At 31.0% G+C, this 26,511-nt stretch overlaps 3 protein-coding genes and 1 non-coding gene across 7 annotated transcripts; 2 read left to right on the forward strand and 2 right to left on the reverse strand.

Annotated features, from left to right (window-relative positions):
• Window positions 1-347: 347 nt before the first annotated feature.
• LOC125811461 (E3 ubiquitin-protein ligase At1g63170-like) lies at window positions 348-9,397 on the forward strand. 4 transcript variants are annotated; one of them, XM_049490957.1, is made up of 6 exons: window positions 348-489; window positions 3,539-3,689; window positions 5,123-5,840; window positions 6,712-6,837; window positions 6,924-7,215; window positions 8,585-9,397. In XM_049490957.1, the coding sequence occupies exons 3-6, from the start codon at window positions 5,194-5,196 to the stop codon at window positions 8,777-8,779; spliced, it is 1,260 nt and encodes a 419-aa protein (XP_049346914.1). In that variant the 5' UTR covers window positions 348-489; window positions 3,539-3,689; window positions 5,123-5,193; the 3' UTR covers window positions 8,780-9,397. The 4 variants fall into 4 exon arrangements, with proteins under 4 accessions (XP_049346914.1, XP_049346915.1, XP_049346913.1 ...); XM_049490958.1 differs by having other exon boundaries at window positions 3,565-3,697; XM_049490956.1 differs by having other exon boundaries at window positions 3,565-3,689.
• LOC125811984 (U6 spliceosomal RNA) lies at window positions 2,686-2,788 on the forward strand. Its single transcript, XR_007441936.1, has one exon. It is a non-coding gene; the product is annotated as a U6 spliceosomal RNA (small nuclear RNA).
• A 2,111-nt stretch (window positions 9,398-11,508) lies between the features above and the next one.
• On the reverse strand, window positions 11,509-15,822 carry LOC125811473 (probable sulfate transporter 3.5). Its single transcript, XM_049490972.1, has 12 exons — window positions 15,513-15,822; window positions 14,955-15,162; window positions 14,483-14,654; window positions 14,177-14,242; window positions 13,974-14,087; window positions 13,559-13,675; window positions 13,180-13,306; window positions 12,815-13,101; window positions 12,392-12,579; window positions 12,191-12,273; window positions 11,954-12,030; window positions 11,509-11,691 (listed from the first exon to the last, which is right to left on the reverse strand). The coding sequence occupies exons 1-12, from the start codon at window positions 15,820-15,822 to the stop codon at window positions 11,518-11,520; spliced, it is 1,923 nt and encodes a 640-aa protein (XP_049346929.1). The 3' UTR covers window positions 11,509-11,517.
• A 1,604-nt stretch (window positions 15,823-17,426) lies between these two features.
• Window positions 17,427-25,529, reverse strand: LOC125811451 (probable sulfate transporter 3.5). Its single transcript, XM_049490944.1, has 13 exons — window positions 25,352-25,529; window positions 23,635-23,959; window positions 22,834-23,041; window positions 21,846-22,017; window positions 21,110-21,175; window positions 20,903-21,016; window positions 20,519-20,635; window positions 20,111-20,237; window positions 19,401-19,687; window positions 18,786-18,973; window positions 18,142-18,224; window positions 17,895-17,971; window positions 17,427-17,612 (listed from the first exon to the last, which is right to left on the reverse strand). Exons 2-13 carry the CDS (start codon window positions 23,942-23,944, stop codon window positions 17,439-17,441), a joined length of 1,923 nt encoding a protein of 640 aa, XP_049346901.1. The 5' UTR covers window positions 23,945-23,959; window positions 25,352-25,529; the 3' UTR covers window positions 17,427-17,438.
• Window positions 25,530-26,511: the final 982 nt, after the last annotated feature.

Below are 26,511 nucleotides of genomic sequence, written 5' to 3' on the forward strand. Positions count from 1 at the left end.
AAAAAATTCACTCATCCTTTATAAACACAAATGTACACATTTATTTAACAAATTAAAAAAATTAAGAGATAATTGATCACATAACTTCTAATTTATCCTTATTATTAATTATAATCATTTTTTTTGATAAATTTCAAAACATTATATTTATTATTAATATATATAATAAAATTATCATTACTAATTTTTTTGTGTATTCCAAATCAATACTGAACAAGTAAAACTAGGAAAATAAAGAATATACATTTCCATGTTATTATTTTGATGGATAGTTATGTCAAAATGTCATTTTCTAAAAAGATAATTACATATAATATAAAATAATAATCCCATACAAATACAAAGAATTAATAGGAGGAGTCGGTGGAGCAATTATGGGTGCTGACAAAATTTTGCCCTTTTTCGCATAAAAAAGTTAAAAATCGAAGCCCTAATTTCAGAGAAATCTTCATACTGACGAACTTTATCGATCATCAAATATAATCGCTGGTAAATTTTACGATTTTTTTAATTCATTTTTTTTAATATTGTTTCGATTTATCGATACCTATATTGATTTTTTTTCCTTCAAAATTAAACCTTTTTGAATGGATTAATGGGTTGATTTTAGAATTTATGTAGTGGGTTTCGTGGAGAATTTGATTGTAGAGCGTTTATGTTGAATTTTGAGCTGAATTTTGCTTCATGAAGGTAGATTGGGGGGGGGGGGGTTGGATTTCTTGGAGATAGAAAGAAATGTTAAATGTGCATAAATAGAGTTGAATGGATATAAGATGATTTCTATAGAGATTATTTAACTAGTTTGGGATCAAGATGTTGTTGCTGTTGTGGGGTTCGTCTAATTTAGATATTGGTTTCTAGATTTAACTTTTATGAATGAATTAATGGGTAAATTTGAGAATTTATCTAGAAAAGATGGCATTTTGAGCTGAAATTTGATTTGTGAAGGTATGTTGGGGGTTTGGATATTTCGGCAATAGAGTAGTTAAATGTGCACAAATAGAGTTGAAAGGATATAAGAGGAGTTATATAGAGATTGATTAGCTAGTTTGGGATCAAGACGTTGTTCTTGTTGTGGGATTCTTTTAAATTAGATATTGGTTTCAAGATTTAACTTATATGAATGGATTAACTGGTAAATTTGAGGATTTATCTAGAAAAGATGGCATTTTGAGGCTGAATTTGATTGTTAGAGCATTTACGTTGAATTTTGAGCTGAAATTTGATTTGTGAAGGTATATTGGGGGGTTTGGATATTTCGGCAATAGAGTTGTTAAATGTGCACAAATAGATTTGAATATATATAGCGAATTCATATGGAGATTGCTTAACTAGTTTGGGGTTGTTGAGATTTTCTTATTTAGACATTGGCTTCAAGATTTAACTTTTATGAATGGATGGGTGAATTTGAGGATTTATCTAGAAGAGGATGGTGCTTCGAGGCTGAATTTGCTTGTTAGGTCGTTCATGTTGAATATTGAGCTGAAATTTGATTTGCGAAGCTATATTGGGGGTTTGGATATTTCGGCATAGAGTTGATAAATGTACCCAAATAGAGTTGAATGGATATAGAGGATTCATATGGAGACACTTAACTAGTTTGGGATTGTAGTGTTATTCCAACTTAGATATTAGTTTTAAGATTTACCTTTATGAATGGATTAATGTGTAAGTTTGAGGATTTATCTAGAAGAGAATAGTGCTTCAAGGTTGAATTTGCTTGTTAGAGCGTTTATGTTGAATTTTGAGCTGAAATTTGATTTGTGAAGCTATATTGGGGCTCAGAATATTTCGTTAATAGTGTTGTTAAATGTACCCAAATGGAGTTGAATGGATACAGAGGATTTATATGGAGATGCTTAACTAGTTTGGGATCGAGACGTTGTTGTTGTGGAGTTCTTCTAATTTGGATATCGTTAGAAAAAATTCGTGTTAATAATTTTTTTTAATGACGAGGGAAACCCGCAGCCGCTACCCGTTGGGTGCGCACAGGGTAAAACCCCCACTCTTGAATTTTTTATTTGAATCCCGCTTATTGTGATTGAGTCGTATTTTTTCTACTCAGGGTGCCATAGTTTCGAAACCGCTGTTTTTCCATTTCATTTATTGGATGAATGCCAAATTTTTATTGTTCTTAGTTCTGATAGCAATTAAGTGTAGCATGATATCATTTCAATCCCTAATCGGGTTGTACTAATCATCCATGTCCATTCTGCTCTATTTAGGTTCATATCAGTAAATCTCCATAAAAGAGGGATAACTTTCTAGTCTGTGATTGGATGTAACTATTGGATGTAACTGTTAAGATTTTCTCAAGAAAAAATCTTTCCCTTAGTAGATCTTCAAAATAAATAATTTAACAATTCAAGGCTTGAAATTTCAGTCATAGTGACTTACCTTATAAAAAAATGGCCCAAAATTTCTGACATAGCCCACAGGGGTGATCATAATACTTGCTTTTTTTTTGTGCGTGTTTTGATCTTACCTTATTCTGTATTAATTCCGTTACTGCTCTTATTCACAAAAAATAAAAATGGGTCAGAGTATTCCTGGACTTGTTGCGTAATTTCAGTCGTGTACTGGTTCACTCTCTTTTCTCAAGGGAAAATCCTTTGCTTAAGGGTCACTGACCGACTGACTTGTAGTATTTAATAGTTTATTTGTTAAAACATAAAGTGGTCAGGTGTCCCTATGGGGACATCTGATAAAATTGGAACGATGAGGAGAAGATTAGCATGGCCCTTGTGCAAGGATGACGTAGGCAAATCAAGAAATGGTCCAGATTTTTTCCTTATAAAAAAGTGGTTTAAGTTCCATAGCTTGTGTGCCTCATGCAATTTCTTGTCCTTATCTTAAAGGATGTGAATGGATCATGGTTTGATTGGATTAGGGATTGAGGAGCTCGATTGGTTGCTGGTATATGTAGTCTGTGAAGTTTATGTTGGTCAGTATTCAGAGACGGAAAGCAGAAAATGATTTTTTCTCCAAGAATTTAGTTCTTGCTACTTTCAATCAGAAAAGGAAGATTGAGCAAGCCTAGGAGAATAGAGTTGCCCCTCCTTCTTAGACAGACGCAGTATCATTAGGCATTAATCATATATATATATATATATATATATATATATTTGTAAGTCATGTTAATATTTTAGAAGATTTCTTTCTTGGGATCTGGAGCCTCGTGTGTTTGGTGTGAGTCCATATGTTTGAAAATATACCAAGTGTGTGATGTGAGGAAATTGGACAAAATGTATAAGTATTATGTCTTACATTTGTGAACTTTGTTCTAGTCTTCTAGATAATAAAACTACAATCTTTTACGATGTGGAATACCATTACCAATATATAATCTATCTACAGATGTGACTGAACTCAACACTCTCCTCAATTTGATGCATGTATGTTGGATGTAGGCATGTAGCGAGCTTGTTGCATGTGTAACTAGTTTGAAGACGGACAAGTGTGGTAAACATGTTTGCGAGTTGATAATGACATTGCGTATTCAGTGACAATGAATTCTGGAAGTGTCTTTTTTGGGAAGTATGAGTTGGCTATGGATGGATTCAGGAGAGGTAGAAGTAGATCGAAGAAGTATTGGGAAGAAGTGATTAGACATGACTTGACATGGTTGCAGTTTACCGAGGACATGACCTTAGATAGGAAGGTGTGGAGAACATGAATTAGGGTAGAAGGTTATTAGGTAGGAGTACTTTGTCTTGTTACCCTTACTAGTTGTCGTAAGACTATTCTTGTAGTTTCATGTTCTTTGATTTTTATTACTATCTATTGTTTCGTGTAGTTCAATTGTAGTACTGTTCTGGTACTATCTGTTATTTTTGTTATTATCTATTATCTGTTGTACTTTCATTATGTCTTTTTCTAGACTGTTTTTGTCTTGAGCTTGAGGGCCTATCGAAACAGCCACTTTACCTCACCTTTGAGGTAGAGGTAAGGTTTGCGTACACTCTACCCTCCCCAAACCCCACGTTGTGGGACTACACTGGTTATGTTGTTGTTGTTACAAAGTGCAACTTAGTTTTCATAAATGAGAATCATCTGATTTTAGGTTTCTGATTTCAATTCTTGGAGTAGCTTGATTCATAAGAGTTCAAAAGATGATATTCGACTTTGGTGCTACATCTTGCTACTCAATTTTACCTCTCGGTCATCCATTCACAAGATTCTCCCGAACAAGACCACAATACCTTGAGATAGATGTGTATTACACACGGTGATCTCGCCCAACCTATATTTATAGAGAAATAAGCCATGCACATGCCCTCATAAAATGGTGCTTTTGCTAATTAGCTGATTTTATGTATCTAAGAATGCAAACAACTACATTTCAATAAGCATCACATGGTTATTTCAAAATTAACTCTTGATGCTCATAGGAAGGTGAATTTTTTTTCTCTGGGCAAAGAAAAGGCAATATTAATTTAAGTCGCAATAAGTTTGTTTCACCTGCCAACCAACCTTCTAAGTATGCTAGAATCATTAGATGCCTTCTTTGTTGAGAAGCTTGACCTTCAAATCCAATGGAGTGATTCATCTCATGTTGTCCTTGTAATATGTGAGATGTTAGAGAAGAATTTGGAGGAAATAATTTTTCAAAGAAACAACAATATACTAAGTGTAATCCTACAAAGTGGGGCTTGGGGAGGGTAGAGTGTACGCAGACCTTATTCCTACCTTGAAGGTAAGGAGGCTGATTCTTATAGACCCTATTGAAAGAAAAAAGAAGACTTGGGAAAAAGGAAGGCATGTTTTATGTCCTACACTTAGCAGTCATCATAGGTACTCTATACATTACAAATGGTACATTATTCTGATGTGGACACTATACAACATATTTTACACATGTGACAAAATGCAGCATCAATAAAGTTATTGATGAATTAAAAGGTACATGCTAATTTGTGGGCAACTGGTATGCTCTTGAATACAACTCCTCCCACTTGTTATGTTTATGCATGTGTGTAAACTTTCCCGACTTTTTAACGTATATTATTACAACAATTCAACTATACTATTTTCTGCAAATGATCCTTCCTCATTAAAGGAGTAAGCTTTCTCATTTCTTACCCAGCCTTTATTCTTTCTTTCTTAAAAATAAAATCACCAGGTAAGCTTTGCTTGTGAGGATAAGGTGGTAGATGAACCAGTAGCAATATTGTCCTTGAGATTTATGGTTGAATGGCTGTTACCTTGGAAGAACTTACTCAAGAGAACCCAACTGACAGATTTCCTTTGCTCATGGAGCAAGCAGAAAGTCGTGAGAGGAATGAACATGTTATTGATGTAGAACAAGGAAGTGGCCCCTCATCATCAGGTTCATCTGATAATGATTCTCCTCGTGAATTGGATATACCCAACCATGAAAATAGACCACCAAATCGACATTCCGTCTCTTCTTTGTCCAATGAATCAGATTCTCATAGCCCTTCTACCGCTAGGAGAGCTGAAGGTTCTGATCGTCGTTGGAGCCCATTTAATACTCTGTTGTGGCTTTCCATTGAGCTAATATTCACCCTAGGACAGATTGTTGCAGCCGTTGTTGTTTTATCCTTGTCAAAAGAGGAAAACCCAGAAACTCCATTATTTGCTTGGATTGTGGGTTATGCAACTGGATGTGCAGCAAGCCTTCCTTTACTGTACTGGCGTTATCTTCTCCGTTACCAAACCATCGGTCAGAGACCAACTCAACTGCGTCAAGATTCACCCCAAGTCAATTCCACTGCAGAGCCAAATTCTTATATTACTATCTCATTAACTCGGTCCTCGGATGAGGAAGATGGAAGGAACACACCTACAGATATTTGGACTAGGCAAAGCAATGCAAGGTAATATCTGCACATTACTCTCTTCCATGTGTTCTCTTCTTTTATCTTTTTTTTTGTTGGGCACAATTAATCCAAAAGGCAACTAAGCATGTTTAGTAATTCAGGATGGAGTCAGTTGTTGCCCTAAGAATATTAGCTAGCTTGAACGACTTTTGACCAGATGACTTTCTAGGTACAATTGCTTCATGAGTAACTTGAAATTTTAGCATTTTTTATTTGAAGGTTTTTAGCCTTTCTCCAATTCCTTTAATTATGTCATAAAAAGTGTATCCAAGAATACTTCAGTTTTTCTGTCTTCCAAATCCTTTCACAGCCATGTGGATATTCTCATGGAAATGTAGTTAGTATCTCCTCAATAGGGTTGGCAAGTGAGCGGTTTGGGCTGAATATGGACGAGTCTAAATGGCTGAATTGATAAATGGGTCATTGACCAACCCTAAGGTACTTGGGCTGAGATGGGGGTTGGGTCGAAGAAGTGCTAAATAATGAGTTCGTAATCCAACTCACCCAACTCTTACCAAGTTATAATTTTATTTTTTTATTTTCTTAAAATTTGTTTAATACTGAACAAACTAATACAGTAAATCTTTTTCTTTATCTTAGCTCTATAACATATCAAGGAAAGAAAATTAATTTAAATATTTTGACAAGGTATCTCATGGGTCAATTTAGCCTGCATACGTGGCCCATATCAGCCCATTCTTTAGATGGACTGAACTTGGGAAGTCGAGATGGGCTGAGTAATAACTGGGTGGGTCATATTTTCATGGACTAATTTTACCACCCCTACGCTTCAGTACCATGATCTTGGAATCTGTCTTATATCATTGATAGTATTATTCACCGTGCATTGATGCTTCCTTTTTCCCAGACTTGGTTCACTGGTAGATCATTTCAAGATGGCCTTGGATTGCTTCTTTGCTGTGTGGTTTGTTGTTGGCAATGTTTGGATCTTTGGGGGCCACTCGTCTTCTTCTGAGGCTCCCAATCTGTACAGGTACAATTGTTTCCTTTTTATTTATTTGTTCTTCCTTTGCTACACCGGTATCACCAAAACTAACATAAGATCCACATACTTTGCAGATTATGTATAGCTTTTCTTACCATTAGTTGCATTGGATATGCTATGCCTTTCATCTTGTGTGCGATGATATGCTGCTGCCTGCCTTGTATCATTTCAATCCTTGGTGTGCGTGAGAATATGCATGGAGTGAGAGGAGCCACAGAAGAGTCCATCAACGCTCTTCCCACACTCAAGTACAGGGTCAAGACAGATGGAACTGGCAGTAATGAAAGTAAAAATCTAGGAGAGGAGGAAGGTGGTTGTGTAGCCGCAGGCACAGAGAAGGAACGTGCCATATCAGGCGAAGATGCGGTAAGTTCATCTTTCCATTCATAGCCTTTGGGAGTTGGAAATTGAGTTTCTGGGAAACAGTCTCACAGAAAGTAGTTTTTGCTTCTTGATTTGATGTTATTTGCATCTTACCTAAGCTAAAATATTTGTATGTGTGCTATTTTAATCAATCCATTATATGCAAACCGGCTGCGTTCCCATTTTCCATGACTGCTATTTCCCCTTAGGATTAGCACTATCAAGGAGTCAATAAATGACTGTTTTAAGTACTAATTGCGTTTGATGTTGAAAATCAACATATAAAGTATTTCATGTAGTTTCTTTTTTGTGGTCATTTTTTTTTTCTTAATACCCCATGTTTTGTAGTTTTTTCTCCTTCAAGGCCGAGCAATAAATACATGTTTTTTATTATTACTTTTTTGTCTCCTTTGCTTTATTATCACTCCCTTATTATCTTGTTATTCGATTTTTATTATCATATGTTGTTTTCTTTTGCTTCCGTTATCATATTATTTGCTATTTCTACTGTTCTGTTCTTCATTATTTGCTTTAAATTACTTTATTTGAGGCGAGAGTCTTTCAGAAACAGCCTACATTCCAAGGTAGGAGTAAGGTCTATGTAGACACCACTCTCCCCATCCCTCACTTGTAAAATTACACTGGATTTTTTGTTGTTTTACTTGATCTGGTTTTGTAGAAGTTTGTTTTACTTGCCAAAAAACAGGGATACATGGAAAACAGCATTATTGGCCTGGTGAGAAAAAAATATTCACACATATTATGCTTAGTAAAAACTATCCAAAGTGCAAAGGGAAAGGAGGAGAATGAATGATCTGATTTGCCAATGTTACCAGTCAGGCATTCAGTAGACCAGGAAATATGTAACGCGTATGGAAGTTTTCAAAATACTAGAAGAGATAATGCATTTTTTCTGAAGAAGTTAGTCTTTATAGCTTAGGAAATAGCATGTGACCTTAAACTTATCATTGAGATAGTATCAGATTTCAGTTATTACTTCTTGGCATTCATGTTTCTACACAGGTGACAAACCTAATACTAATATACATGAAATAGGTTTTAGATATTGGACCACGTATTGATCATTGTTAGTTATTCACACATATCAAAACAATCAAAGAGGATATATCTAATTGTATTTACTGGATCTTTGATTAACTCGGATTTATGCGACCTTCCCAAGGTCTGGTATTAGTTTGTTACATATTACATACATTTTGCGGAGCTGTTATTTAGGTGAATTTGCACTTTTGGAAGGAGTTTGTAGAGTCTGTTCGACTTTTGTTTGAGAATAGTTATCTTGAATTTGCACAATTAATCAGTTGTTTAGTCTCATCTACTTAACCGGCTCTTATGCGTTAAACCTAAACAGGTATGTTGTATTTGCTTAACAAAATATGAGGACAATGACCAACTGAGGGAATTGCCTTGCTCGCATTTCTTCCATACACAATGTGTAGATAAATGGCTGAAGATTAATGCGACTTGCCCCCTCTGTAAATCTGAAATTGACGCCAAGAACAGAGATCTACCTTCTGTAGAAGAGGAACCCCTCCAACAATCCTAAGGTGATGCAGAAACCACCTTCTTATGGTCGAAACAGAGATCATTGCGGCTAGCTTGTTGCATGGGGAGCCAGGAGAGTATATCCCAACTGACTGTTACTTCTTCTGCTGCTGCTACTGCTACTGCTACTGCTGTTTTTACCACATGAATTTCACTTTGTATAGTTGTAGTTCATACCAAGAATCCATAACAAGCTTGAAAGAAGAGGTAATTCCATTGTTGATACTCTCATTTCATGCCTCACCAGCTATGTTACTTAGAACTTCCAAAAAAATGTTAGTTGCACTCGTGTTGGATCTTCAAAAAAATGCATAGCTTTTGGAAGATCTAAACCGAGTGATATTTTTGAAGTGTCCATCATCTAAGCAGACATAGCACACCAATTACTTCTCTCCCTCTCTCTCTCTCTCTGTATAAATACATTTAAGGGTAAGGCTGCGTACACACCATTCTCCTCAGACGTTGCTTTTGAGATTACACTAGAGATGCTTGTTATCACAAATTTTAGTTTCTACTTTGTTATAAACTTTTTTCTTCTTCTTATAACAGTAAACAGCTGTCATTATTAACAGTAGTTTCTTTGTGAAATTATCTCTTTATAATAATAACCTTATGCAAATATCCATCTATGTATTTATTATTTATAACAACCAAAAAGCAATTAGTCAACTGAATTATATTTTGTTATAAACATAACTTTAGCACTTGAAACATAAAAAGACTATTGTGAACCAGGAATCTGAGAAATTAAAAATGTACATAAAAAGTTGAAAAATAGTAATTTGGGGTTGGATTTTTTTTCTTTCTATAACAGTCAAATAAGATTTAAAAATGTTGTTGTATTAGTAAAATTGTGTTGAAAATTTTATTTGGTGTTCCAACTAATTTAAATTAGCACTGGTTAACGCCTATTGAAGGGGAAAATGCCCCCTACAATGATTTTTTTTTGCATTTTGAAAGATCTAACTCGAAATAGGAGGAATCTTATCCATCCCGTCACCTATATTGTCACGAATAGACGCACTCTCTTCTATTCACAACTGAATTTGTCACTCTGGAATTCATGGAATAGGAAAATTGCAATGCCATGTTTTATTGTTGTGGATATCATTTCATTTTAATATTAATAAACACTATTGGCTTTATTATCACTCTCCAATATTAATATTAACAGAAGCGTACGCAAAATTTGTATATAGACTTATTATCGCAATTCTATTTGTATATGAATTCAAATTCAGAGTTTGAATAAGTTCTATAACTTTACTTCTTGTCCTAAATTGATGTTTACTTTGTATTATTTTCAAATGATATTTATTGATTTATTAGAGTACCAAATAAGGTTTCAAATTAAGTGAGTTAATATATTTGATGTTCACTTAATTATCAACTCTTTTCACGGTAAGTCGCTTGGCTTTTGAGAGCCGTAGTTATGCAGATTAAGAGTCTGGCACATAGAAATTTACGTTGGAATTGTAAACTAAGAGATTGTTGTATTTATTTTTTTTGATTGTTTTTAAAGTTGGGAAGACAATAATATGATTTTGATGGAGAACAAAGAGGTTATGAAAACTTAAAAAAAAAAAACAAAAAAAAACAGAGAGGTTGATATTATTGATATGCGGGAAGAAGAGGCTGAAATTGAGAAATTAAAAAAAGAAAAGAAGAACACTTTGCGCCAGGGGAGCATACCTTAGGGAGGAACGGGAGCCCGGACGGTGGAAGAGCTAGGGGAGGCCGGGTCATTTGACGGAAATGGAAGGCGTGAAAGAATAGGGAGACAAAAAGAATAGTTTAGGAGAATAAGAGTAAAATAAAAGGGTCAATATTATATTTTTAGTGGGTCGGGTTAAGTGAGGCGGGTCACTTAAATGGTGTAAATGAAAGGATGACTATATAATTAGTTCTTAAAATTTTGGTTATAAATAAAAATTCTATATTAGTAATTTTAATGGGAAAAAAAAAGAAAATATGTTGAGTTTTAAAATAATCTTATAACATAATTGATAACAATCAACAACAAAAAAAATAACAATATATGCAAGAGCAATACATTAATCACATATTCATACTTGCCATTGATTCGGTTATAATTATAACCTATTCAAACAAATTGTTCTTTTTTCTCAATTTTATCACTCAAATTAGAACTCAAACTTTTTCGGAGGAGGTACTAACAAATGAAATTAATAAATAATGAGTATTTTTTATAAAATATAAAATCTTGGGGTAATTTTTGAATTTTTTAAAATTCCCAAATATTTGAACTTGGCCCAAATAACTTTTTCTTTAGTCTAGTATTTGGAAATTTAGGGATACTTTTTTTTGTATATGACCAAACAGCACTTCCCAAGTTTTTCCCAAGTATTCTTGGAGTCAAACGGGTCCTAAAAGTGAAGACAAACCATTTACTTGTTGTCAAGCTTATAAAAGAACATCGACATACAATATCACCCTCTTAGAATCATTATTAAATTAGAGTGTTGATTTTCTAGCGAATAAAGGCCACAAACATAATTTTCTTTTTAGCTAATATGAAAAAGACATGCTGAAAAAAATGAAGTTTATTTATACTAAAAAGAAGAAGACAATAAATCTATTAAAAATCAAAGCTACAAAATTTATTCTAACAAACAAATGGAAGAAAGGTAGAAAAACACTAAAAAAGAAATTAAAACTATTTCTTTTCCTATTATTGTAAATAAAATACTACTCCTAAATAATGAATTTCTTTGTAGACTAAGCAATTTCCAAATCTTCTCTTTTTGCCTGACTTGAAGAATTTAGTGAAAAACTGCAATTTTCAATTGCTTCTTCAATTGTTAAAAACACTGATTCTTTCCCAAGCAAATCAATAAATTTTGTTGCAATTAATTTTTCCATCACCCCTAATCTTGGATTAATCAATATAATCTACACACAAAAAAGAAGTATATTAGAAAGTTAGTGAATCTCAAACACTATATATACACCTGTTACGTTTCGCTTTATGAGAGTCAATCTGTTAAAATTTAATTATACGAGAAATACTATAAGTTAGTAATCCTTTTCGTATTATATGATGAAAAAAATACTTAAAAATCTTGGTGAAAGTTTAATTTGTAGTTTGACTCTCGAGAAGCGAACGTGAAAAGAGGAAGTAAATAATGAGAAAAGTGTATATAATTATACATACCTTGATGGATTTTGCTGCTAAGCATCTACGAAGTTCTTTTAAAGTTTCAACACCAGTAATGTCAATTGATGTAACACCTACAATATTGTCATTGAAATTTTCTTTGCTTTAGTAACATATTGAAAAGCAAATAAATTAATTTTGGAAGACCTTTTATTAAATTTTTCTTTTAAATAACTAATTTTATTGAGTCGTCCTTGCGTTTTTATTTGTGAATTTTAAGGGCATAAATCATACCTCCAAAATCAAGTAACAAGTATTCAATCTCATTTCTTTGAGAATTTTCAAGAGATTGCTCATCTCTAACCCATCTTAGAATCCTGTTCAATATATTCATCAAAAATAACATCTTACCATTAGTTCAATATATAGCAATTTTCACTACAACAACAAAACAATATCCAGACAAATGACGTTATTACAGAGAGATTTCTTTACCTTTCTCTTACATAATTGCTATTTGGGAAGTAAATTGGAGAACCAAGTTTCAAAATCAACATTCCTGGAGTTTCATTAGAACCAGGATATTGTTCTATGTCACGAAATGCTGTATTTGTTATAGTTCCAAGTTTGCATGTTGGTGGCCTAGCAACATATAGAAGTGCCCTTATCAAGGCAAGTCCAACCTACAAAAAATAAAAAATATTGAGTACGCGTAAGTTTTTACCATGTTTAGTATAGTATGATAGAAGGTCACAAGTCACGACAATGACTATTTTTCAATTAGACGGACTAAAAATGGTTATTTATGATGAAAATGACTTTCGTCATATCAATCAGATTCCACACAAGATACTTAGTGTAATTTCACGACTAGGATCTGAATCAAATTCCAAATAATAATATTTTTTGATTACGTACCGAGAGGATGAGTCCCATGTCCATGCTAATGAAGGCAACACCAAAGAAAGCAACCATACAAATCAAGAAATCAAATTTGTCAGTCTTGTAAAGGTGAACAGCTTTTTCATAGTCCATTAACCCAATCATAGCTGACATAATGATAGCAGCCAAAGCAACAAGTGGTGTGTAGCCAAAAAGTGGTGCCAAAAATAATAAAGTTAGCAACATGCACAATGACATAACTACATTTGACATTTGGCTCTTGCATCCAGCATTGTAGTTCACTGCTGTTTTTGAAAATGGCCCTAATAAAAAAATATGAAAAAAATCATTAGTACATGTTTACGTTATACTGTCAGTGTATAAAAGTTAAAAGAAATTACCTGTACTTAAGTAGCAAGAAGTTAAAGAGCCAACAATATTCATGAGTCCAATGGCTACCATCTCTTTGTTACCATCAATTTGTTCATTATCCATGATAGCAAAACTCCTCCCAATAGCTATCCCTTCCTATAAATATTACAAAAAAAATTTGAATAACATCAACAATATACTCGATGTGATATTCTCACACGTAAAATCTAGAGAGGATAGTGTATATATATGCATACTAATGTTGTTTTCGATTGAGCAATTTGGAAAGAGAAAATAAAAAGTGCATAAATAACAGTAACAATGATAAAATAATATGATAACGAAGCACAAGAAATAACAGAATTAATCGAAGAATAAAAACTACGAGAGTAATTAAAATGTACTTACTGCTATTGCAATCATAGCTGTAATGATCCCAGCTTTTACAACAGCAGGTAGATATTCTGGACTAAAATTTATAAGATGAATGGAGGATGGATTAATTCCTTTATTTAATTTTCCCACCTGCATTGAGTTAAAAAAAAAGAAATTATTTTTTAAAAATCAAATATAAGAAAACATATGGTAAAAAAGATATAAGTTTTTAACTTGAAATGACTCATCAAACTCGAGTTAGAATAGGTCAAAATAGTGTAAGCTGACAAATTATTTTATAATTCATTCCACATGAAAAATGGTCTAACTAGGGAACTCTTCATTTGACACTTTCTCATAAGATTATTTTCACGAATTTGATCATATTTAATAAAAATATCCAAAATAAAATTATAAAAAAAAGAAAAAAGAGGGCAATTTAACTTACAATAGCTATGCCATGTTTCTCAGCATTGAAAAAATATGCAAAAAGGCAGCCAACTACAACAACAAGTATTGGAGAAATGGCTGAAACCCAAAATAGATTTGGTTTCTTCTTTCTCTGCAAATTAAAAAAAAAAAGTTAATTTAAATAAAAAAATTTACACTGTCAATGTATATAAATTAAAATATTGTATAAAAATAACTTACCACATATCTAGATAATTGTAGGAAAGCAAGGAAGATTACTCCAACAACTGCACACTGCCATGTCCACTGATTTTTTTTTTTTTTTTATATATAAATAGAACGAAAAAAAATATCAAGTTAGTATCTTTGTGTGATATATAGGTCACGAGCTCGAACCATAAAAATAACCATTTATGTTTGCATTAGGGTACTGTCTAATCACACCCCTTGAAGTGCAGTCGTTCCTTGAATTCTATATGAACGTAAATACTTTGTGCACCAAACTATAAAATGATCACTTTATCAAATTAATTAAAATTAACTAACCTCTTTTCTATTTTCAATAACAGCACGTAAAACATGATAAACATCAGTACGACTAGTGAAATGCTTTAAGCCAAGCATGCCTTTCAATTGTTGTAAGCAAATAATTAATGCTGTCCCTCCCATAAATCCAGTAATTGTTGAATGTGATAGAAAATCCACCAAAAATCCAAGCCTACATCACACACACACAAAATAAATTAATTCATTCGATGTTCAATACTCATTTTGATATTTCAAATTCTCACCCCAAAATACTCATTATAGGGGTAACATTTTAAGTGATCAAAAAATTATATTGCTCAGACTCTTCAAATAAATTGTTGCTTTTCATGTCGAATCCTTCAAAAATAAAATGTATTATTTTTGGTTGATTCAACATGAAATCATTGACATATTAGAAGATTTTTTGAAAATACAATATTTTTTTTAACTGTCAGTATATAAAAGTTAAACGATTGGTATGTATAATTACCTTAGTACCCCCAAAGCTGTTTGTAGCAAACCAGATATAAGGGCAGCTGTGTAAAACAAACCAACATACAATTCCATATTGTCTTCAGGCTTAACTTTATGTTGAACTGCTTCAGCAATAATCAATGAACAAGTTGCTACTGTTCCAACAGCAAGATGTTTTGAACTCCCAAAAATAGCATAAATTAGAGGGGGAACAAAACTTGAATCTGCAAAAAAATTAATAATTTGTCATAACAAGTTAGTCATGTTACTCATTTAAAAATATTTACACAATCAGATCACTTATTGACTAATTATAGCTACGCCCCTCGCATAATGTGCTATAAAAAGTTTAATGTACAAAGTATTACTCCCTCCGTCCGAAAAAAAGATTGTCTTGATCCAAAATACGAGGTCAAATTAACTAATATTCAGTGTGAATTTAGACATAGAATCTTTAATTTTTTTAAAAAATAAAATTTTACATATTTAGAATAAACATAAAAAGTAATATAAGTTACAATAGTTAACAGTTCAAAATCTTTTTAAAAATATGTTGTCAGTGTATGTAACTTACAGAGTCCGATAATGGGAGGAAGTTCAGCAAGTTTTGCATAACTTATTCCTTGTGGGATTGCAAGACTAGCAATTGTAATTCCAGCAAGAAGATCATACATAAATAACCCAAACTTGTATTTTGGTAACCATTGACAAATTGGTACAAAATATTGAATTCCCTTTAAAATTCTTTTTGATAATTTTTCATTCTTGAATTCATAAAATGGATCATCTGGAAATAGTGTTTCTTTGAGATTTGCTTTAAGAACTGTCTTAAAGCTACGTGGTGGTGCATAGTTCACTCCATGTAAAGACTTTGGAGAACTCATGATTATATGTAAGAAAGTTGTTAATTAATTAGTATGTAATAATTAATGTGACAAGTTATATGTGGAAGTGGAATGTCTTATATAGTGTATCGATTCATCTGAATCTATTACTTTTTTGATCTAAGGTCAAAAATATAATGCTACAAAAAATGAAACTAATCTAGACTTTGTAAAAGCACATAAATATACGCATCTATGTAAAATCATTTTACCCTAAAATTTAATTCAACACCACAAAGAAAGAGAGAAAAAAGCAGAAATAAACTACAAAATTCATCTTTAATTAAGGTTTAAGGTTTTGCATCATATAACTAATTAAGATTCAGATAATTCATATATAAAACTTTCATCTTTAATTAAGGTTTAAGGTTTAACGTTTTGCATCATATAACTAATTATTAAGATTCTCATATTAATATACACAATTCATATTATTATCGCTAAACGTTATTTTTTTGTTATAGTACATCGATGTGCTTTTTTCATGAATAAGGCAAAGATATATATAAATATAGGGGGTTCGGTCATTTGATGCATAAAATAAGGTGAGATAATTCAGAATTACTTTGGAAATTAAATTTGTACTTTATTTAGTTGAAGATATATAGCTAAATCCAGGATAAATTTATACTTCAAATTTTGTGTTATTTTATCTCACCTCAAAGATGAAAATTGTTATAATTTTTTTTAAACCGTTACAAAACGATAAAATGTAACATAAAAAGTCAGTTCCGATTACTATTATTTTTTTAACTCTAGTTGTTGTTTTTGTATGATATTTATTCTGATCTCATGTTTGAAAATACTAACAACAATTCCTATTTTCAGAATCAATATATCTTTTAAAATACCAATAACTTTTGAATATTGTCATTCTAGATAAGAAAATAACAAAAAAATTAAACGTGAATTCCCGACGAAATCCATCAAAAAATAACTTTTGAATATTGTGAAATTATCTCTTTACAATAATAACCTAATGCAAATATCTATCTATGTATTTATTATTTATAACAACCAAAAAGTAATTAGTAAAATATATTGTATTAGAAACATAGCTTTAGCACTAATTGAAACATAAGAAAAACTATTGTGAACCTGGAATATGAGAAATTTAAAATGTACACACTTTCTATTCTCTCATTTTTTTTAATTATCTTTTATGCAATAAAAACTTGAAAAATAATAATTTGGGGTAGTTTTTTTTTTTTTAATCGAAAGTAAACAAAGCCACTATCATATGTATATATTATTATATAGAAAGACAAACTAATGTGCTGATTTTCTATTGAATAAAGGTCACAAACATAAATAATAAATTTTTTTTTGGCTAATATGAAAAGACGTGCTAAAAATTATAGTTATTCTTCTCATAGACTTCAGTCATATAGCTTATAAACTCTATCAAGAAGTTTATTTATACCAAAAAAGAAAAGAAAAGAACAAGATAATAAAACTATTGAAAATCAAAGTTACAAAATCTATTCTAACAAACAAACGGAAGAAAGGTAGAAAAACATTAAAACAAAAAAAAAAAAGTTCAATTGGCAGAAATTAAAACTATTTTTTTCCCTCCTATTGTAAATAAAATATTACATAATGAATTTCTTTGTAGACTAAGCAATTTCCACATCTTCTCTTTTTGTCTGGCTTGAAGAATTTAGTGAAAATCTGCAACTTTCAATTGCTTCTTCAATTGTTAAAAACACTGATTCTTTCCCAATCACATCAATAAATCTTGTCACAATTAATTTTTCCATCACCCCTAATCTTGGATTAACCAATATAATCTACACAAACAAACAAAAAAAAGCATATTAGAAAGTTGTGAATTTCCAACAATATATAATCTCCTTTCAGAACTTTTACTTGTTACGTTTTGCTACATGAGGTAGTCAGTTGTTTAATTGATGTTTGAAAATTATACGAAAATACTGTAAGTTATAATCCCTTTCATGTTAAAAAATACTTTTTCAAAATCTTGGTAAAAATAAATGTAATTTGACTCTCGAGAAGCAAACGTAAAACGAGGGAGTAAATAATAATGAGAAAGTGTATATAATTATACATACCTTGATGGATTTTGCTGCTAGTGATCTACGAGTTTCAAATAAAGTTTCAACACCAGTTATGTCAATTGATGTAACACCTACAATATTGTCATTAAAATTTTCTTTGATTTAGTAACATATTGAAAAATAAATAAATAAAATAAAATTTTGAAAGACCTTTTATTAAATTTCTCTTTTAAATAACTATACCTTTTATTTGTTAAGTAGTCATAACTCAAATAAATAATTTTAAGCTCATAAATCATACCTCCAAAATCAAGTATCAAGTATTCAATCTCATTTCTTTTGGAATTTTCAAGAGATTGCTCATCTCTAACCCATCTCAGAATCCTGCTCAATATATCCATCAAAAATAACATCTTACCATTAGAAAAATAATTAAACTTTGGAAATTCATAAAGATGTTTTAAGTCGGATCTCTCTATAATGTTCATATGCTATAATAATATTTTATTATAATGGTCAAATTTTTTTCATATTATATTATCGAAATAATATATATAGAGACACTCCAACTTGCAGACCTTAACTGACAAGTAAACACATCAACTTTAGGGATGCATATCTAGCTACCATATATATGTGTATATATATGTGTGGGAATAACCACTGAACATTTTCCGGTGGGAAACTTCAATGGGAAAATAATGACTTTTAGTAGTAACCGCTGACGTGATACATAAATTTTAGAGGTGTCTAGACGATTATTTTATAAGTTGGAGTATTTAATAGACACGATGAAAACGAACTTAGATGTCTAGATCTGCATCATCAAAGACGGAAGGTTTAGTTTTCAGTTGATGCCAAGTTAAGATGCCTATAAGTTGTGTATAGCAATTTTCACTACAACAACAAAATAATATCCAGACAAACGACGTTAAGATTTCTTACCTTTCTCTAACATAATTGCTATTAGGGAAGTAAATTGGAGAACCAAGCTTCAAAATCAACATTCCTGGAGTTTGTTTAGAACCAGGATATTGTTCTACATCACGAAATGCAGTATTCGTAATGGTTCCAAGTTTGCAAGTAGGTGGCCTAGCAACATATAGAAGTGCCCTTACCAAGGCAAGTCCAACCTACAAAAAAAATAATCATATATCGAGTACGCGTAAGTTTTTATCATGTTTAGTATGATAAAAGTCATTTTCATGAAATATATATATTCCTAAAAAATAGTTTGATGGACGAGAAAAAGAACTAAATGGTGTTTTGAAGAATGTGTAACTGTTAGTTGTAGCAAATAATATAAAGTTAAGAGTTAAAGATAATTGTAAGAAAAATAAATCCAACTGAGCCATTATCGTAAAGTTTTAAATTTCACAAGTGGAACTATAGAAACATTCGATGAAAAGTGTTTTTCTTACGGTCAATCACTAGAAAATGACTTTTGTTGTATCAATCAGATCCCAAGTAATAACAATAAGAAGAAGATACTTAATGTAGTTTCACGACTGGGGTTTGAACAAAATTCTGAATAACTGTAATATTTTTTTGCTTACGTACCGACATCATGAGTCCCATGTCCATGCTAATGAAGGCAACACCAAAGAAAGCAGCCATACAAATCAAGAAATCAAATTTGTCAGTCTTGTAGAGATGATATGCCTTCTCATAGTCAATTAACCCAAGCATTGCTGACATGATGATAGCAGCCAAGGCAACAAGTGGTGTGTAGCCAAAAAGTGGAGCCAAAAACAATAAAGTTAGCAACATGCACAATGACATAACTACATTTGACATTTGGCTCCTGCATCCAGCATTGTGGTTCACTGCTGTTTTTGAAAATGGCCCTAATAAAAAATAAAAGAAATCATTAGTAGATGTTTACGGTATACTATCAGTGTATAAAAGTTAAAGAAACTATTTACTAACTAGGGACATATATGTTAGTCGTAAGTGATAGTTTTGGTTCAGTAGAACACAATAACTTTGGCTTAAACCTTGTATTAGTGTTGAAATATTTATTTTAATATGTATAAATGATCTATCGAGAAGTTAGTAAACAAAAAGATGTGATCCAGATTTCATAAATTAAAAATTCTGATTCAACCTCTGTGAGATGCTTATAACTCTCACTCGCTTCTTAGTAGGAAGTATGATTTATTTGTCGAGAGAGACAGATCCAAGATTTAAATTATATGAGTTCCAAATGAAAAATTTGAATAGATAAGTTCAAAATTTAATATTTGATTTATAACAAAGAAACTAATTACCTGTACTTAAGTAGCAAGAAGTTAAAGAGCCAACAATATTCATGAGTCCAATGGCTACCATCTCTTTGTTGCCATCAATTTGTTCATTATCCATCATAGAGAAACTCCTCCCAATAGCTATTCCTTCCTATAAAATATCCCATTGCAAAAAACAAAAATAATAATTGAATAACATCAACAACATACTCGATGTAATATTCTCACACGTAAAATCTAGGAAGGATAGTGTATAACGTATATGCATACTAATGTTGTTTTCGATAGAGCAATTTGGAAAGAGAAAATCAAAAGTGCATAAATAACTATAACAACAACAAAATAATATGATAACAAAGCAAAAAAACAACAAGTAAATACGATATAAATTAATTGAAGAATAAAAAACGAGAATAATTAAAATGTACTTACTGCTAGTGAAACCATAGCTGTAACGATCCCAGCTTTTAAAACAACAGATATATATTCTGGACTAAAATTTATAAGATTAAGAGAGGGTGGATTAATTCCTTTACTCAATTTTCCCACCTGCATTGAGTTTAAAAAAAAATAAAAAATAAAAATCAAATATAAGATAACATATGGTAAAGAAGTTCTAAATTTTAAACTCGAAATGACTCATGTCAATATGTCATGCTATTATTTTATAAGTTATTTCACATGAAAAATCGTCTAGCTAGGGAACTCTTCATCAGACAATTTCTCATATGATTATTTTTCGCGATCATATTTAATAAAAATATCCAAAATGAATTTTATTTTTATTTTTTAAAAAAAGAGGGCAATTTAACTTACAATAGCTATGCCATGTTTTTCAGCATTGAATAAATAAGCAAAAAGGCAGCCAACTACAACAACAATTATTGGAGCAATGGCTGATACCCAAAATAGATTTGGTTTCTTCTTTCTCTGCAAAAAAAATATTATTTTTTTTGGTTAATTTAAAATTATTTTTTATATTGCCAGTATATATAAATTAAAATATCGTATAAAAAAACTTACCACATATCTAGATAATTGTAAGAAAGTAAGGAAGATTACTCCAACAACTGCACACTGCCATGTCCACTGTTTATATATAAATAGAAAATAGAAAAAAAAATCAAGTCAGTATCAAAGCAAAAAAAATTAAAATAAATAAATCACATTGGTAACAAAAAAAATAGAATTTTTTTGTGTGTGAAATTTGGCTTAATACATTTTTAGTTTTGTTTTTCCTTATATATTGAACATGGTCTGATTTACGCAAATATCCTCTTTCAGGTCATCATTTAAATTTATTTATTCTTATTTAGAAAGTTATGCAAATATAGTCTTTGTAATCGATAAAATATTAGACTGTCTTTTAACGTCTAAAATATTTTATAACGTGATCTAAACTTTTTTTCGTAAGATTTTTAATTTGCTCAAAAGAAATCTTTAGACCGTCATGACCTAAAAGGTCCATAAATTACAAGGCAAGTAAAAAGAGAGTCATTTACTAAACAGTCGAACACAAAAAGAAATAACGGACCAAAATTTCGATCCTACATAGAATTAATTTAGTTAAATACTCTATGAAATTTGTCTTTGTGTGACATATAGTTTATGGACACGAACCATAAAAGCAAACACTAATGTTTGTATTAGGGTGGACTTTCTAATCACACACCTTGAAGTGCGGTTATTCCTCGAACCCTACGTGAACGTAGAATATTTTGTGCACCAAACTATTTTTTACTCTGTAAAATTAACTAACCTCTTTTCTGTTTTCAAAAACAGCACGTAAAACATGAACAACATCAGTATGGCTAGTGAAATGCTTCAAGCCAAGCATGCCCTTCAATTGTTGTAGGCAAATAACTAGTGCTGTCCCTCCCATAAATCCAGTAATTGTTGAATGTGATAGAAAATCAACCAAAAATCCAAGCCTACATCACACACACACACCAAAGAAAAAAAAAAAAACTAATTAGATGATAGATGTAAATAATTATTCCATTCGATGTTTGATACTCGTTTTGAGATTTCAAATAATTTGAATTCACGCCCCAAAAGGCTCATTAGAGGAGTATATGTTCCCTATCAAGATTTATGATCTCTACTAAAGGCTAAAGACCTCTTGTTAAGGATGGATAATAGGACAACCGTAAAATTGAAGTGTGTAGTTGGAAATGCGAATATAAGTTAGGGGGCATTTGACCATTTTCTCTATTATTTTTGGTTGATTCAACACGCAATCATTCACATATTCGAAGAGTCCAATCAACATAATTTTAATATACAATTTTTTTTTGGAAAAATTACAAAAATCCCACCTTTTAGTTTACTTATTACCATTATCCCCTATAAATTTTACAAATCTCCAAAATTCCTCATTTTCGCGCATCAGATTAGTGTATTAGCGCTTATATTATTGTATCTCGCGCATCAGATTAATGTATCAATGCTTATATTATTGTATCTCGCGCATCAAATTAATGTATCAGAGCTATATAAGTGATGATACATGCGCGAGATACAATAATATAAGCGTTGATACATTAATTTGATGCGCGAGATACAATAATATAAGCGCTGATACACTAATTTGATGCGCGAAAATGAGGGATTTCTGTAATTATAAACTTTTAAGGGATAAATTGTAATTTTACTTTAAAAGTATATGATTTCTGCAATTTGCCTTCTTTTTTTTTCTATTTGTCAGTATATAAAAGTTAAACGACTAGTTTGGTGTGTATAATTACCTGAATACCCCCAAAGCTGTTTGTAGCAAACCAGATATAAGGGTGGCTGTGTAGAACAAACCAACATACAATTGCATATTGTCTTCAGGCTTAACTTTTTGTTGAATTGATTCAGCCATAATCAATGAACAAGTTGCCACTGTTCCAACAGCAAGATGTTTTGAACTCCCAAAAATAGCATAAACTAGAGGGGGAACAAAACTTGAATCTGCAAAAAATATCATTTATATAAATTAAGTAACCAATTAATCAATAATTTGTATTAAAAATCTATAAATATTTTACCGTGAACCAAAATTATTATTGTATAATATAATAATGTTAAATCAATGTAGGTACCCCATAAACTTTAACTTCTCGATCAATCTCTACTGGATGAAAAACTATTTATTTTTCTTCTTCAATTCATATATACCTCTATCTAATAAAATTGATGAGTAATCGATAATAAGTAGTACGTAATGTGCTATAAAAAGTTTAAGTTACACAAATAATGTACAAAATATTACTCCCTCCATTCAAAAAAGATTGTTGAGGGTCAAATTAACTAATATTATATTTCGTGTGAATTCAGACATAGAATCTTCAATCTGTTTAAAATAAATATACATATTTAGAATAAATATAAAAAGTACTAATATAAGTCAAACTAGTCAACAATTCAAAATATTACAAAATCTTAAAAAAATATATATGCTTTTGACCGTTTAAATAGTAACTAAGACCATTTTTTTTGTAAGGAGGGAGTAGTAATAATTAATAAACATGAACGAGAATATACTGTCAGTAAATGTAACTTACAGAGTCCGATAATTGGAGGAAGTTCAGCAAGTTTTGCATAGCTTATTCCTTGTGGGATTGCAAGACTAGCAATTGTAATTCCAGCAAGAAGATCAAACTTAAATAGCCCAAAATTGTATTTTGGTAACCATTGACAAATTGGTACAAAATATTGAATTCCCTTTAAAATTCTTTTTGATAATTTTTCATTCTTGAATTCATAAAATGGATCATCTGGAAATAGTGTTTCTTTGAGATTTGCTTTAAGAACTGTCCCAAAGCTACGTGGTGGTGCAAAGTTCACTCCATGTAAAGACTTTGGAGAACCCATTACAAGTGGCTATTTCTGCAAAGAAAAAAAAATTAAAAATTTTTTAAGGGGGAATTTGATTAGCATGAGGAGTTTATGCATGTATTTATAGAAGAATAAAAGGATTGTTATAGTAGGTAATTTGTACACTGTTGACTTAACACACTCCTTAAGAAATAATAAATAATAGGGGTTAATATTACTATATTATCCTTTGACTTTATTAAATTTAATGCTTTGAAAAATGTGTTAGATGATAAAAAGTATTTAATAGCAAGGGTAAAATAGACGCAAATGGTAAATTATCTCTTTATTTTCTAAATTGGACAACTATTTTTAGTATAGTGGACAACTAATATTAAACGGAAGGTGTATTTCGTTAATCTCAATTTTTATAACCGGCTATTTTTGCAAAAGAAAGAAAAGAAGAAATTTGTTTAGCATGTAACATGACTAGTTACATGTAGAAGCGGAATGGAGTATATAATAAATCAATTCATCTAATGACAATTAATAAATATCGATAATATTTTAATAGTCTTTAATAATGTGTATATTTATTGTCGCTAAATGTTATTTTTATTGTAGTGCATCGATGTGCTTTTTTAATGAATTAGGAAAAGATATAAATGGGGCATGGGGATTGGTCATTTGGTGCAAATTCATAATTACGTTTGAAATTAAATTTATACTTTATTTAGCGAAAGATATAGCTAAATTCAGGATAAAATTTATAATTCAAACTCTGTGTTATCTCATCCCAACTCAAAGATGAATGTTATTGTTATAGATTTAAAAAAATTGTTATAAAAGAGTAAAATATAACATAAAAAAGTCAGTTCCGACAAAAAAAATTAACTTTTGTTGTTGTTTTTGTATGATCTTTATTTTCTCATATTTGAAAATACCAACAACAATTCCTATTTTTTAAAATCAATATATCTTTTAAAATACCAATAACTATTGAATATTGTCATACTAAATAAACAAATAACAAAAAAGTTACACGTGAATTCCCAACAAAATCCATAAAAAAAATTGACTTGTTGGAGATATTTTCGACAGAATTTCCAGAAAAAATTTCATATTTCTGACAATATTCCCATAAGAATACCCTCGAAAATTTGCGTGTTTCCGTAATGCCAAAAAAAAAAAAAACTCATTTTTGAAAATACCAACAACAATTCCTATTTTTGGAATCAATATATCTTTTAAAATACCAGTAACTTTTGAATATTTATATAATACATAAGTGAATTCTCGATGAAATCCATCAAAAAATTGGCTCCTCAGAGACATTTTCATCGAAAATTTCATATTTTTGACAACATTCCCAGAAGAACATTCCTCGAAAATTTGCGTATTTAAAATAAAGAGTATTATTGTAATCATAATTCATTTGCAGAAAATAATGATATGAATAAATACCAGGATTAATGTTGGCTCTTTGTACTTGTGTAGCAGATGTTGGAGATTAAAAGAAGATATATGATTAATTATAAATTAACATGGATAATAAGATAATTAAGGATAGAATCTGAGAATGTCCCAGTGTTTCTGGGACACCCTATATAATACGTAACTAATTATAAATTGAAGATAACAATTGATTAGTTCACAAGTGAAACATTGCTAATTAAAGAGGAATTACTGGTTAAGATAAGGGAGGAAAATGCTATAAATATGGATAAACAATCATTTAGTTCTACCACTAATTATATGTCAAATAAAGATTAAATGTTAATAGCTAAAGATAACCCAACGACAATGGATTATAAGAATCTAAGAATTGCTTTAACATAATTAATCACAATAATTTAAGTAATGTAAAAGAATTTTTATACGGTCAAGTCACTTAAAATATAATAAGTAAATTTTAAGAATAGCAAAAATCATATTAACAAACTATAGCTACAATTTTGCTATTTGCACTCCATAGCCAAATTATGTTGGGAAAAAGAACAAATATACCCCCGAACTATTGTAAATGGTATGCAGATACCCTCCATCATATTTTTGGGACATTGGTGCCCCTGCCGTCTAAAAACTAGAGCATATATACCCTTTATACTAACGGGCATACACATGTCATAATCTTATCCACAGATTCGACATCTATTAAATATCGGATCGACGGATAAGATTGTGTCACGTGTCCATATATTTAGTCTTCCATTAGAGTGAAGAGCATATATGCTCTAGTTTTTGGATGACAGGGGCACCAATGTCCCAAAAATATGACGGAAGATATTTGCATACCATTCACGATAGTTTTAGGGTATATTTGTCCTTTTTCCCAATTATATTTGATATGGAGCATCTGATTTGTATAAATCATGGCGATTTATATAAATCGGGCGTCTTTGTCTATGAAAATTGTGTTTGTATATGTATATGTTCTTTGTGTTAGGCTAGAGTGGCGAGCAAGACTAGGAGAGAGGTGAGAGTGGCGAGCAAGATTAGGAGAGAGGTGAGAGAGGTGAGAGAGGCGAGCAATATTAGGAGAGAGGTGAGAGAGGCGAGCAAGAGAGGACAGAGAGTGGATAGAGGTGAATTGTATATGTATATCGGTTAGATAATTATATATA

The sequence above is a fragment of the Solanum verrucosum genome, unplaced genomic scaffold (genome assembly GCF_900185275.1).
Source record: "Solanum verrucosum unplaced genomic scaffold, falcon-dt-bn FXZP01000238.1, whole genome shotgun sequence".
Classification (NCBI taxonomy): domain Eukaryota; kingdom Viridiplantae; phylum Streptophyta; class Magnoliopsida; order Solanales; family Solanaceae; genus Solanum; species Solanum verrucosum.

Bases quoted from the DNA above. Each gene is read 5' to 3' on its own strand.
- LOC125811461 (XM_049490957.1), top strand. From the start codon at position 5,194: ATGGCTGTTACCTTGGAAGAACTTACTCAAGAGAACCCAACTGACAGA. The intron at 6,838-6,923 runs GTACAATTGTTT...CATACTTTGCAG, and splicing joins GAGGCTCCCAATCTGTACAG to ATTATGTATAGCTTTTCTTA. The intron at 7,216-8,584 runs GTAAGTTCATCT...AAACCTAAACAG, and splicing joins CCATATCAGGCGAAGATGCG to GTATGTTGTATTTGCTTAAC.
- LOC125811451 (XM_049490944.1), bottom strand. From the start codon at position 23,944: ATGGGTTCTCCAAAGTCTTTACATGGAGTGAACTTTGCACCACCACGT. The intron at 23,042-23,634 runs GTAAGTTACATT...TATTTTTTGCAG, and splicing joins TCCTCCAATTATCGGACTCT to ATTCAAGTTTTGTTCCCCCT. The intron at 17,972-18,141 runs GTATGATTTATG...ACAATATTGTAG, and splicing joins CTTGATACTTGATTTTGGAG to GTGTTACATCAATTGACATA.
- LOC125811473 (XM_049490972.1), bottom strand. From the start codon at position 15,822: ATGAGTTCTCCAAAGTCTTTACATGGAGTGAACTATGCACCACCACGT. The intron at 13,102-13,179 runs GTAATTTCTTTT...TTTTTTTATTAG, and splicing joins TTCTTGCTACTTAAGTACAG to GGCCATTTTCAAAAACAGCA. The intron at 12,580-12,814 runs GTACGTAATCAA...TATTTTTTGTAG, and splicing joins ACATGGGACTCATCCTCTCG to GTTGGACTTGCCTTGATAAG.